This window comes from Salminus brasiliensis, chromosome 2, assembly GCF_030463535.1.
Source record: "Salminus brasiliensis chromosome 2, fSalBra1.hap2, whole genome shotgun sequence".
NCBI classification, from domain to species: Eukaryota; Metazoa; Chordata; class Actinopteri; order Characiformes; family Bryconidae; genus Salminus; species Salminus brasiliensis.
In genome coordinates this window covers 11,264,507-11,279,273 of record NC_132879.1, presented here as the reverse complement: position 1 = coordinate 11,279,273, position 14,767 = coordinate 11,264,507, and the positions used below count along the sequence as shown (strand labels likewise).

Sequence of the window (14,767 nt, the reverse complement as noted above, 5' to 3'; positions counted from 1 at the left end):
ATATTTTTGTAGATATCCTTCACTGTTTATCACATCAGGGCAGAGAGACAGTGTCTGTGTGCAGTAATGAATATGTATTATTACGGAACCCTGCCCAGACCTGCTGCCATAGGAACCGTCTCTTGTTGCTAGGAAACATCCGCCATTAAGTTAGATAGATACAGTACCGGAGACAGTGATGAGTCATTCTGACCTGTCAAAACACACACACACACACACAACACTATACACACACAAAACCACACAGTACCCTAATATTTAGACACAAAAACTAAAAAGTAACATAATATCATCAAAATATTTAGTGATGATAGTGTCCATGTCGAGTGATTTGTGTTAAGTTAATTAATTAATTAATGTTTTTAGTTTACTGATTCATATGTAGCGATTGCTTTGAATTTAGTTTTGAGTGATTAGTGTCTTTAGTTAAATTTTTATGTGTGATTGTGATATGTTCTGTGATTTGTTTTGAGATTTGTTTTTAGTGATTAGTGATTGGCCATCCATGTTTAATGGTTAATCTTTAGTGATTAGTGTATAGTGTGTAATTATTTAGTCATTAGGGATTAGTGTTTAGTGATTCATGTTTACTCATTAGTATTCAGAGGTTAAGGCTTAGAGTTTAATGTGGTTGTTTTAGTGCTTAGAAACTAGTGTTTATTGATTTATATTGATTAGTGATTAGTTTCTGTGTTTAATGGTTACTGTTTAGGGGTTAGTGTTGATTTTTTTTTCTGTTTGATGATTATGAACTAGCATTTAGTGATTCCGGTTTAGAGCTTAGTGTTTCGTATTTTATGTTTAGTGATACATATGTGGTGAGTAGTGTTTGGTGTTCATGTTTAATGATTAGTGTTTAGTCATTGTGGATTAGTGTTTAGTGTAATGTTTTGCAGTTGATGTTAGTGTTTCATGTTTAGTCATTAGTGGTTAGTGAATAGGGATTGGAGACAAATTATTAGGGATTAGTGTTTAGTGTTGCAAGGAATTAGTGATTAGCAATTCATATTTATTGATTAGTGTGTAATGTAAAGTAATTTGTGTTTAGTGGTTTTTGATTAGTGAGTCCTGTTTTATGATTAGTGATTAGAGTTCAAAGCTGTGGTTCCTGCACTGCCCTTTTGTTTTGCATTTGTTTTCTCTCTGTTTTTGTGTTGTCCTGTAATGGCTGTGCACACTGTATACACATGCTTTGCATGGCTTTGTGTGTGTGTGTGTGTGTACGCGGACGTTTAGTGCCCTGGCTCCTCCTGCCCTGATGAATCCACTCCGCCAATCACAGACAGCCGCACACCCACATTACCTGAATCCAACTGTGAAGACAAGGTGACACACATATACACACATACAGGTCCAATCACACGCCTGCTTCAACCCACCTGATTTGTTTATCTTAAAGACATTTATGCCAAAAGCTGTAAAAGCAATTTTAAAACAACATTATTTCAAAGTGAAGTAGATGGTACCTCACCTCCCAGCAGCCAACAGCATCACAGCATAAGTGTATCTTCTTTAGACTTGATGAAAAATCATCTTGCTTAAGTTTTAAGCAAAAATGTATTCATTTTAGCACCTTTTTGGCTGTAATGAGTGTAAAGCCTAGTTATACTGCAGACCTTTACAATAAACAGTCTTTCAGTGTGCAGTGACGCTGTTTCAGCAGGATCGCCATAGCTTATATCAGACTTTACAGCTTGGAGCTGCCATTTTAATGCTGTCCAAAAGTCATAACAGACACTCCAAATATTATAACAGCTGGGTTTCCACCATAATACACTGCTGTTTCACACTGTGCAATGTTCAGATCGCTAATACTGAACTCAAATATAAGATGTAGTTACATAAAAATTGCATAAAAAAGTAAAGATGTCTGATCCAGACCCAACAATCCCATTTGACCCTCATTTTTTCTTTTATATTTGTTTCTTATTTGTGTTTTGGTATTTTCATCACATTGCACCATGTTTTATAATTTAAGATCATTACTTTTTATTGATATGTTTTAGGGGTGTAAATCTAAATCCTCAGAAGGCTTTAATTATGATTCCTCAGGACGTGATTTGATTAAGTTACATTCAATTGTTTTGATATTCATATTTTTTAATTACACAACAAATATGTATGTGTATATGTGTGTGATAATATATACAATTTGCATGTGACTGTCTTAAACTCTAGAAATTAGTTCCTACTTTTCAATATATTTTTTATAACTGATTTGATTACAACATTCCAAAATATACTTATTTTCTGAAGTATCATTTACACCCCTATTGACTTCTCATCCATCCTGTTGTTTGTTTGTATGTGTTTATATTTACCCCGCTGGTTCAGTTGTTAAACGGGTGCGAGTTGCTCAGCCTGTGTGCAGAGAGTTCAGTGGACTCTTCCCCTCCGTCTTCTCCTCCTCCCTCACCCCCCTCTCATGTCCCTCTGTGGGTGTGGTCTCGACGTGGCCCCACACATTTTCTGGCAGATTGTGGACCATGTCTTAAACTCGGTCCCAACACCTTCCCCCTCTCCCACAGAGTGCCCAGCTGGAAGGTCAGTCCCACTCCTACACTCCACTCATCTGTTCATCACCCACTCATCCTTTATTGCCTATGTAGATGTTCATTCCCATCTTTATTTTCTTATAATCTCTTTTATCTTAGCAGTTACTGATTCATTCATAGTAGATATTGAATACTGCATATTAGTTACTAAGTAATTCGTAGTATAGACTGAATAATTCATTGTAGCTACTCAGTAATTCATAGTAGTTACTAAATAATTAATAGCATTTTACTAAAAAAATCATAGTAGCTACTGAGTAATGACCAGTATGTACTGAATAAGTCATAGTAGATGCTGAATAATTAATTGTAGTTACTGAATAATTCACAGTAGATACTGAATACTGCACATTAATTACTGAGCAATTCATAGTTGATACTGAGTAATACATAGTAGATACCAAGTTATAGTAAATACAATTAACTAAACAAACAATAAAATATTACATTTAAATAAAAACTGTTTAAATAAACAATTAAAATGAGTCACTGAATAATTCATGGCAATTTTTTAAAATAAAAAAGATTATTAGTTGACTTAACGACAATGTGTTAATGACAGTGTTTCACAGTTAAAAAATCCATTTGGTCCTGGCTTATCTCAAATTATACAGGAATTTTTAAAAAAATACATGAGATATTAGTGATCACACACTGGCAAGATATGCGGTGATATTAATTGTAGCATTTTTGGTCAATAAAAATGTCAAGATCAAAATAGAAATAGTTCATCCCTATTGTCTTGAATACAGATGTTATTTATGTACACCCCCCTCTCCCCCCCCCCTCTCTCTCTCTCTCTCTCTTTCTCTCTCCCTCTCTCTCTTTCGCTGTCTTTGTGCAGGACTGGGCCAGGCCGGGCCCATATGACCAGCCGATGGTGAACACACTGCGTCGGATAAAGGAGAGAGAGAGGGTGAGGGAGGGCTGCGAGTCCAGCAGCTGCAGAGAAGAAACTCTGAAAACCAGCCCCAACAATCAACACTGCAAAACCAGGGTGGGCAGCGCAACACCTGTACACAGCTGTACACAGCTCTAAGCTTAGTCCTCTAGAGGGGCTTGCCTCTTAGTTTGAATACATCTACTATCGTGATGCTGTGGTGTTACCATTTCAATTCACTGCAGTGTCGTTAAATTAACTTCCATTAAACTTCCAGTAACGTTCTTGTAGATGTTCTAGTAATGATGGTCATCAGTGGCTGAATTTATTCTTTACACATTTATAAAAGTCTTAAATCTATATATTTCCTTATTTATGGAATTATTTAAAAAAAACTAGAAACTGTTTTTCCAGAGGGAGGATTTGTGTAATTTGTAAAAATGAGAGTTTTCACAGTCTCTGTCTGAACACTATGGGTACCAGGGAAAGTCGGGTACCAGGGAAAGTGTTAACGACCGTATCTGCACTTTTATGTATATAACAAAAATATATAATATTATATATTTCCAAAATAGCAACTTAACTTTGAGTGTAAATCAATGTAAAGAGAAATGATTAAAAAGTAAAATGTTGATAACAGGGAAACATGCTGATAACACGCTACAGATGCAGCAGATACAGATATGGTTGGGAAAAAAATACTAGGGAATCAGCAGCATTTATTTTTTTATTAGTGACACAATTACAGTGACCTCACAAGTCCAGGCTAGTCCAAAGAAATCCAATTAAAACCAGGGAGTTTTACCAAAAGAATTTTACAATTAAATGATTTCACATGAAACATCACAAAGAGAAGACAAATAGATGTTTTTTTTTCTGTTGATTACAGGTAGATAAAATACTGTTTTGCTACATTTAAGTGACCTTGTCATTTACAAGTTGGGTTATTTTAATTTCTCCCCTAACATTACCATTTCAGATATGTTAGGTTTTGTATTTTCTATATTATATATATTTATATATTGTATATTTTGTCTACTAAAGGTGATGATATAGAAGAACCGCTTTAGTTTCTTAAAATTTAAATATATAAAGGAATAGTTTGATGATATTCAAACAAACCTGATTAATTACTGATTCAACAAGCAGTCAGTTAGCCAAGACATGGTGGCATCTGACATGCACTTCTTTAGTTTATGCTAGGCTAACATTGCTAACAAACACTGGGCAAAGACTGTCACCAATCTCATCTCACCAAAATGTTACCAAAATTTGCTTCAAAGATCTAGCTAATTAAATAGTAAATAGGTGATTAGAAATGTGATTAGCAGAAGAATATGGATAAACCTTAATTAAACCTTCATCCTAAACTAGACTAAAGTAAATCAGCCACATCTATTAATCATTGTTAAACAAAGGAAGATCTGGATGTGTTTTGAGTGGGATAGGAGACGTTTTTGGATGCTTGGGGTGTGTTTTTAGAGATGACATCAGAGGCGGTCTAAGTGCATTGTTTGTTAGCAATGTTAACCCAGCATGTCCTGCTCTAAACTAAAACTGCTCTAAGCAAACTTCAGGTGCCAAACATGTCTTGGATGATCAGATGTATCTGGAGTCAGTGATGAAGCAGATGATTCTTCACTGAACTCTTTTGACCTGAATGGAGAATGCATCTGTTGATAAGGTCTTTACGGAAGCACAACTGGTTCTTCTGTGGTATCACACAGCTAAAATACAAAAGGGGACAAATAAATAAGGCTGAATTGAGATGATAGATTATTGAGCCCCTTCTAGTAAATGGGGGTCTTCTCCTGAGGTACAGTCTGTACAATCAGAATAAAAAAAAAAATAGTATCCTCAGACCGAACAGATGTGTTTGTGTGTGTGTGAGGTAGGATGAAGCTCATGAGGAGCTGGCCGTGTGTCTGTCTCGTGGTCTGTCATTGGACATCCCGCGCAGCAGAGACTCTGTTCAAGGATCCAGCGGCTACAGCACGCAGACCAACACACCATGCTGCAGTGAAGACACTCACGGTTAGGAGTGTGTGTGTGTGTGTAATTGTGTATTTGTGTAAAAGTGACACTTTTACATGGTTGTGACTTCCATGGTTGTCGTGTTTGTGCTCCTCGATGATCTGCAGACATCTTTACAAAGCATCTCCTGTAGTACTCGAATTTAAGCTTTGTCTCAAGACTTTCTCCTGGTCTCTTCGTCCATGTAAGAATGCAAAGTAACACCTCGCAAAGCTTGATGTCAGATTGATCAATAAGCAGCAGATTTAAAAACATCTAAATACAGCTAACAGCAGGTCTCCATAACCCCACCTCTAACACAAAGCCCACCTTCACAGATCTTTGGTGTTTCCTGAGGTTTTGATATCTTTAACTGTTACCAGCCCATATATAAACACAAGCTCGAGCTGCGCCCTGGGAGAGTGCCCCATCGTCCCTCTCGTTCTTGTCCGCTTCACAGCAGAATTTAGCAGGGGGGCGGGTATGCGCTATGCGGGTATGGCAGGTTACACATGGGTGGCAGACTGCAGATCCTCCAGGCTACAGTGCTGTGTCAAGACCTCTCGTTTGTCCCAGCACTCCGTTCATTCCCTGGTAAAGTCCAGAGGCGCTGGACGCCGGGCGGGCATGTGTGTGCGGCTCAAGCTTTAGCTCGCCAGGTTTAGTCTTAGTTTTAGCTTAAGCAGGTTGCTCATACTCATAGAGAGAGAGCAGAGGTATGTTAGGCTTGTGATTGGTCAGAGGTATGATTATGTAAAACCTAGCCCACTTTTAGGACCGCTCATTCCACATAGAGAGGAGAGCAATACTGGTGAAAGCAGTACACTGGCACAGCAGATATTTATTAGACTTTGGGAGGATATTTATAAGAAATACTTCGTACATTTACACTGAGGGCCCTGAGGAGCCAGATTAACCTAATTAGACTCAGATTAAAGTCAGATTCAGGTTCCCGGGGGCTTTAAGCATTAATTATAACCCTAACTGTATCATTTTACTGTCTACCAGTTGCTGTAGTAGCTGCAGTAGATGAGGAAAGGATGGGTAGGAGGAAATAAGAAAGTGTAGACAGATCTTTATTAATCCTACTTTCACATGAAATCAAATCAATCATTTAGAAATTATCAAAAAAATAAAACATTGATATGCTATTCCTGAAAAACTTTATTAAGGGAAGGAGGGAGGGAGTGATAGAGAAAGGATGAAAGAGGAAGGAGGGTAGGAAGGGAGGGATGAGAAAAGGACGAAATGGGGGGTGAGGGAGGGAGGAAGAAAGGAGGCGAGGAAGGTATTGATGAATGGATCTTTCTTAATTCTGAAAGGGACTGCTCACATAAAGCAGGCAATACTGTCAAATCACATTTATATATAAGGAGAAGTTATAAAAAAAAAAGCTATATTGAGGAGATGATGTTCCTTTAAAACTGTATTCTCTCTCTCTCTCTCTCTGTAGTATTTGATTATGACCATTTGCCAGCAATAGGAGATCAGGACGTAGAGCAGCAGGACTGCGATGGGACATCTTCCGTTCCACGGAACACAGAAATCAGCCAATCGTACCGCCGCATGTTACCAGCCAAGCGTCCTGCCTACACGGCTGGACTGCCCTCCCCCTGCGGCTCCATTATGCCAACGCCTGGTGTCGCCACCATCCGCCGAGCTCCCTCATCAAAGCCCAGTCTGTGGCGCGGCTCCAGTGTCCAGGGCCCGATCCCCATCAGAACCCCAGTCATCCCCGTTAAAACCCCCACTGTCCCAGAGCTACCGACCGCCACAGACAGTGAAAACCCACAAAGTCCCACATCTCCCAGCACAGAGAACAGCAGCAGTGCTTCACCGTCAGCCTCCCAGGATACGCCCACCAGCCAATCTACCAGCCAATCAGACACTCTGCCAGAGGAGGAGGAGGAAGAGGAGCTGGACGTGCAGGGAGATGACATGCTGCTGGCTATTCGCCGCGGGGTGAGGCTCAAGAAGGCGATGACCAATGACAGGTCTGGCCCGCTCTTCGAATAAAGAGGGAGGGACCATCTCTGTGCTCACATGTAGCAGAAATGATGAAGTTAGCAACACTGTTAAGTCAGGTGTAGGATGGGTAAAGTAGTCTGGAATGGCATTATGGTGCATTCAGATGGTCTTTGTAAACTCATTTAATTTGGGTAAATGTCTCATTAACAACATCTGCTATCAGTTGTTTGGGTTTAGTATCCTTAGCCCTTTTCGGATTGGATCACTTTATTGAGGGCCAATATCTAATGGAATTTTTACCACTCCTCAGAGATAGAAGAGAGTTCCTACTGGGTTGTATTTTCTATAAACCCTTACCTTTGCATCACGTGGTCATTATTCTTAGAACATTAAAAGTTACAGTGATGATATTATATACCAGTTATTTCACACTAGTAGACCAGCAACAACAGATATCAGCCCAGAGTGTGTACCGCTACACCCACACAGTGACTTGACTGCAGTGTTGTAAAGAAGCTGGGAGCTGATTGGTCAGGGAGGTGAGTCAGACTGGATTATAAGACATTAAACACACTATAAAAATGTCATTTTAAGAAAAAGTCTCTACTAAACTGAATAAATCAGTCCAGAATGTCTCTTTACACAAACTGCTACTAAAAATAAAGAGATCTTACTTCAGCATTAAGCAGCAGCTCATCTGATCTAAACTCTGACTGTATCATTTATACAAACACAAAGATTGGATAGGTATTGGCTGATACTCAGCATTAAGGTACTCAGATCTGATTGGGGGGGCAAAATTACCTGATCTGGACACTCCTAGTTTAAATAGTTGAATTACTAGAATCAATGTCTATAATTTACCCAGATAAAACACCCAGTTTCTACATTAGTGAATCCTCTTATTGTTTCCTCTTCTAACTCTATTTTGTACGGATTTAACCGAATAATAGAAAATAAAATGTGTGTCTGCCTTCTAAGATAAGCTGTAAAGTGCAGCAAAAAAGATAATGTTAAAAGAATTAAGACTTTCGTTACAGAATATTTGAGGGATTTTTCCTCCGAAAACATTCTTAATGTTTATTATTCTTAAAATACTTTGTTTACTTTTGTGATTCAGGCCCCAGAACAAGTTAGATAGACAGCCAGTCTCAAATTGGGCCCAAAACTATGATGTTTGTGTACTAGTGTACACGTTCATGTGCTTTGCGGTATGTGCCAATTCTCAAAGATGCAAAGGCACATTGCAAAGGCACCTTTCCTGAGTTCATCATCCCAGTGCTTTAGGGCTAAGTTAGGGGTGCCAGGTCTTATCCGCAGAGGGCCGGTGTTAAATTGGTCTATTGGCAACTAGAAAATCTGCTGACCAATCACAACACTCACTAAATAAATCCATAAACTCTTGGATTCACATGATATGTCACAATTAGTAAATTTGGGTTACCTTGGTTTATCACTTGTATGGACAGTTTTGTCAGCTGTTCAAACGCAAAGTTCACAAAGACGGTCTGAACGCACCATCATCTTATATAGTGACAAAATATACAGATATACCTTAGAGATGAGTTATTAATGTTACAGTTTTCCACATGACTGGAGTAACCGTTTAATTGTACATTGTACTATTTTTGGTTTGACGTGACTCTCTTTTACTGTTGATGCCGTCAAAGTCTTTTCTCCACTACCAGCCCATCCTTCTATAGGTGCCAAAACTTTGTGCCTGATAGTCTTTCCTTTGACATTTTATCTCCCTGATATCAGGAATTGCAGAAGCGCAATCATGGCTGGCCCAGGACAAACTCGAAGAGAGTGGGGTAGATGTACATATTGTACATTTCATTCAGGGTTCAGCCTTGAAGTGATGGTGGAGTTTGAAGGCCTGTGTTGGTGTAGCACTGCATTGCTTTAAAAGTCTTTATTGTGAAGATGTGAAAAGAAGTTCTTGAAAAACAGGACCTTCAGTGGCTCGCGTTTGTAGCAGAGCTCAGATCATTGCAAAGACCATCAAAGCATGAAGGCAAAAAGTCAGAGGTTGACATTGACTTTTCTCAGTATCTTTTCCTTACAATTCAGCTGAGTTTTTTTTTTTTTAACTCTTAGGAGGCCTGCAGAAGTAACCGTCTGATAATTACCACCGGCTGCCTGGACCTGTAGATGTGGGTCAATGTCTGTGGACCAGTCTTTGCCACATACTCAACCCAGACTGTAGCACTTAAGAAATATTTACCTGGTATGTTCCTTGTATTGATGCCACTTATAAAAGAACCACTTTTTTAGTAAAGAAACTTTCAAAGGATGCTTCTCTAAAGAATCATCTTTATCAATGAGACGTGTGAGTGTGAGGAACCTTTTAAAAGTTCATTTTAAAAGAACAAGATAGAATCCTTCCACATCAGTTAAGGCCCCTTCCACACGTATCCCAATATTTTTTCTTAATGGATTTTTTTGGCCTTCTGTCCACACAAAAATGCTGTCACAGAAGATTTTTTTGTAAACTCTGTTTTCAGCATTTTTGTGTGGACAGGGAAAACAGAGCTTTATGAAAATGCTGACATCATTACGCATTCATGTTTCTGGCTAAATCTAAAATACCTCCTTACTCCCCATATAGTCACTTACGTAAATCATAAAGCTATGTGCAGACAGCACTGGGTTTCAGATTTCCACATATTTAGACTTAGAATCCGTCCTGTCATGACTTGCATGGTATACTACATTAGGAGTAGTGTGGAATTTGGCATTAAACTTTATCTAGCACCTAGCAATGCTCCTGAAAACTAATAGGGTATGGACCTAACACATCTCTTCTGATACATCTCTTTTCGAACATTATCGGGCAGCCGCCACACTTGGTGAAAGGTCGCGGGTCCCCAGCTTGGCCTTGCGGGCTAACATGCAGCTGTTAAGCCAACATCACTTAGGAGTGATGAGGGGAGAGTGCGCCGTCTACCCACCCACAGAGAGCCAATTGTGCTCTCTCAGACTCTGGCCACTGATGGCAAAGCAGCATGGCTTGAACTTGCGACTCCTGGCCCATAGTGGTAGTGCATTAGACTGCTTAGCTACTCGAAACCCATGACAAGGTGTCATAAGCATATGTCCATTTGAGAACCACTGCTTTAGAGAGTTAACAGTAAAGCATTTTGTCACTGTCATGCAAAAAGCATTTTTTGACAGTTATTCTTTCTATTGTGTCAAATTTTATGATGAACGGACCAATAGAAATGCTCCAAAATGATTCGGGGGAAAAAATATTTTTACATTTTTTTTTACATTTTACATTTAAAAGTTTTTTTCTTGTTCTGTTAAGTCACCATTTGATGGAGATGCAAGATTTTTGCATGACAATGACAAAATATACGTTTATATAATGTGTGGAGCCAAAAGTGTTCAGAAGTTTGGAATCGATGCCTCAACAACACTAATACTAATGTTAGTCCTGTACCATTTAAACAATGTAAATATGAAAAAGGAGAGGAACTGAGCTGATTTGAATGAAAATGAAGATAGAAGGTGGTTGGTGTAGTGTAGTGGGTAGCAACACTGCTATCTGTGTGACCTAGTTAGGCAAGCACCCCACACTACACCAATAACAGCCTTTGGGCAAGACTCCTAACTCTACATTCTCCTCCCTGTGTAATATGATCAGATGTAAGTCACTCTGGACAAGAGCATCAGCTGAATGCTGTAAATACAATGTATTTAATATTGGGACTTATATTTTATAAGTAGAGACCAAATCTCAAGGCAGATAATTGGACAAATATATAATTTTACTGAAATAATCACAGAAATAATTAATCCATATTTAAATTCACAAAGTCTTTCACAAAGTTATTGTATAGAAAATGACAAAAAATAGGAATGTGGCAGGTGCTTCCAAACTTATACTAGTCTATAATTAGAGTAATTCTTACTTCAAGTTTGGCATCTAGACCCCAGAGGCAGTTGCAAATGAGGCCAACTCTGTTGAAGAATAGTACGTTTATGGTCCACATTTACTAATCTTTTCAGGACATAGGATTCCCAATTCCCAGATTCCCAGCCATGTCCTCTTTATTCTGATATCATTTCTGCTCTGACATTCCCACTTCAACTCAGGAAGGTCTTGTTAGTGGATTAGTTGTGTGGGTCGTTCCCGGTATGCAGTTGGTCAGTACCTACCAAAACTGCTCCAAAAGGAAGGGCAACCAGTGAACCAGTGTTTGGGTCATGGGTGTCCAAGGCTGCACACAGGGGGCACAGGCTAGCCTGTCTGGTCCAGTCCCACAGAACATCTACATCTACAGTTATTGCTGTGGAGTCTATGCCTCAACATGTCACAGCTGTTTTGGTGACACAAGAAAAATGTAGACAATAGACTAATAGGTTTTAATGTTATGGCTGATCAGTTGACATACCTATGGATGGGCCCTAACAACCCTTGATTACCTGTCTCAAGCCCTGTCCCATTTGGCACACTTGTGACGCAACAGTTCTCATTTCCGCTTGCCTGTGAGGCCCTAAGTTTTCCCTTTTATAATTTTGGTATTCAGAGAGCCTCTTTGAGATACAGACAAGGACCAATCAGAGTGGTGGAGAAGACAATAGTCAAATATAAGCCTTTGCATTCATTGAACTCTTTATTGAGCTGTATTCTGCTTATATATAATCTACACTAAACCACTTTTAAACCTAGTGTCTTCTTTGTTGCCCAACATGTCAGCACAATGTTGACGTTACTAAAGGGTGGACTTTGAGGAGGACCACAGGGCTTGGGTTGCCTTTTAGAGCTGGGTTGAAGATCCCTGTTAAACATGACTAAACTACAAATGGCCAATTTCAGTGTTTCCTCCTGTGTTTTTTATTTCATTCACTTCATTCTTTGACTGGCAGTCAAAAGGAATTGCTCAAATTTATTCCTGTTGGTAATGATCACTGATCAGCACACCAAACAGCCCAAATGGCTTCCAGTAGTGCCTGTCAGTGTTATATAGGTCCTCCTGTGCTCTTGGTCTTCTCTGCATTATATTTCCTTAACGTTTTCTTAAAGTGATCTAAAATTGCCTCCCCCATATTCTTTTCTGTTGTTCATAGACCTCCTACACATCTTAAATCTGGTCAAAACATCTAGTACTTAGTAGTTCTTTAGTACTCATTATTAAACTGCTGTAGGAGTATTAGAAGACTGTTCAACACATTTATAGATTTTCTAAATTTTTTTAGTCATTTTATGTCTAGAAATTTGTGTATTTGTTCGTATTTGTTGCTCAGAAGCAAGCAAGTAAACATATGGCAAATCTTCAAGATGTTTGAAAAGATTTGACTTCATTTTCTACATCATGTGTATAGAGTTTTTACTTCTCCACACATTTCCCTACAGTCCCATGAGCTCTCACTTAAACTTCATCCTTACAGTCCTTACAGATGGGTTACAGTACACAGTACAAAACACAGAGAAGACCTCTTGCCAATAATTGTAGAATATGAAAAACAAAACAGACAGATCCAGCTTTGAAACTGTATTTTTATATTTTACTATGATTTTATGAGTCAACAAGAAATTAGAATCAGCGTAACTGGCATTACAGTATACGGGCCGTACGGCAAAGTGCTTTTGACCCCTGGCTGAGCACGCTCCCAATACTTGTAAAAAGTAAACGCGGTTATAGGAATGTCCATTTACTCCGCGGCCATCTTTGCAACGCCACCGGTCAGTTATTTGCAGTCATACGAGACCAGGAGGCTTCTATCTCAGTGAATGGGGAGTGACCAAATGACTGGAAACTGAAGGTCAGATTACCAGAATCTGACAAACTCTTATAAACAGTGCAGCATTTGGCTCAATAATGCACATAAAAACCTTGATTTTTCAGCCTGCTCTGGCTACTGCGCTTGCACACATCCCCACATCAAGGGGGGGGGTTCTCTCTGCTCAAGGCGCAACTAGCAAGTTGATTGGCGCTTTTTGCCAAATGGCGGAACTTTGTAAACATGCCATGTTGAGCGTTATGAGAACTCTATATATATATATATATATATATATATATATATTTTAACCAGTGGTCGATCTCCTCATTCATAACCTCTCTGGCTTGATGGACTTGAAGGTCAAGTCATTTGTTCGTGAGATAGATCCGTCAAAGACATCCATAACATCTGAGCAGTTCTTTTAGAACACCAGTGTTCTTCACTTTTCCCTCAGTGTAAGATTAAAAACATCTGACAACATGGAAGGAAAGGATACTTCACAAGTGCTAGGATATGATTTTTGCCCCCCAGCCCTATAATCTCTGGGCCTAACTCCTCTCTTTTCTTTTATTACCAATTATGGTGGTTTAATAAACACTCAATGTCCTCTATACTTTACGGTAACTGTAGGCCTGTGTGAAGCTCAGGCAGAAAAGGGTCTATAACGTCCTAGAATGTTCCTCTTAGCTGATGCTACACGCATATGACGCTGTGTGTATATAGTTGCCCATGTGTCTATCTGAACAGCCGTCCTCTTCCCAGCAACACTGCTACTGAACTGTAATTTATCTGCTCGGATGCTGTCAAGGAGAAGTTACAATGAATGTAAAGAGTAGTGCAGGTGTTTCAGGGGGGGAGGATAAGTTGGTATTTTAAAGCTGAACTTGTTTGTGTGAAGACTGCAGCTTTCCTGGGTGCTTTAGTTCTGAAAAGTCTGTTTATTTCCTGTGCTGCTGTTTTAGCAAATAAAAAGTATTATTAACCCAAAATGCTTCAAAATCTATTTTTTTTTACCTTCACTTCAGCTTCCTGCATTTACATATTCTTTAAGCTCATCGTTGTGACGGAAGACAATGCAGAATGAACCTATGCTTGCTTCACCCTGCATATTTTTCCACTGACTGTGTCGATACTCCAAACCTTTATTAAGAAGACCTGTACATCTACTTGGTCACATGATTATCTAATTAGCCAAACATCTAGGAGCAGTGCTGTACATAAATTCATGTAGATACGGGCCAGCAGCCCATTAGGTAATGTTCACATTAACCAGCTTCAGAATGGAGATAAAACGTGCCACTAGTGATTTTAAGCTTGGCATGATTGTTGGTGTCAGAGGAGCTGGTTTGAGTATTTCTAGAACTGCCAGAACTCTCTAGCACAACAGTATCTAGAGTTTCCTCAGAATGGAGTAATAAAGAAAAAAAATGAAAATAATGATCAGAATACACCACATGTCAAACCTCGAAATGGATGGGCTACAACAGCAGAAAACCACATCAGCTTCCACTTCTTTCAGCCAGGAACAGAAAGCTGAGGCTACAATGGCTCAGCACAGGCTCCCTACAGACTTGAGAAACGTAGCCTGGTCTGATGAATCCTGATTTCTGCTGTGGTACAC

At 39.2% G+C, this 14,767-nt stretch overlaps 1 protein-coding gene across 2 annotated transcripts in view; it reads left to right on the top strand.

Annotated features, from left to right (window-relative positions):
* The window catches only part of LOC140544088 (protein MTSS 1-like), a 43,399-nt gene extending 29,264 nt beyond the window's left edge, over window positions 1-14,135 (top strand). For both annotated transcript variants that reach the window (XM_072667471.1, XM_072667465.1), the window contains exons 11-13: window positions 3,400-3,552; window positions 5,331-5,469; window positions 6,902-14,135. In XM_072667471.1, coding sequence (XP_072523572.1) covers window positions 3,400-3,552; window positions 5,331-5,469; window positions 6,902-7,464 — 855 coding nt within the window. In that variant the 3' untranslated portion in view covers window positions 7,465-14,135. The remainder of the gene's footprint in view (window positions 1-3,399; window positions 3,553-5,330; window positions 5,470-6,901) is intronic.
* Window positions 14,136-14,767: the final 632 nt, after the last annotated feature.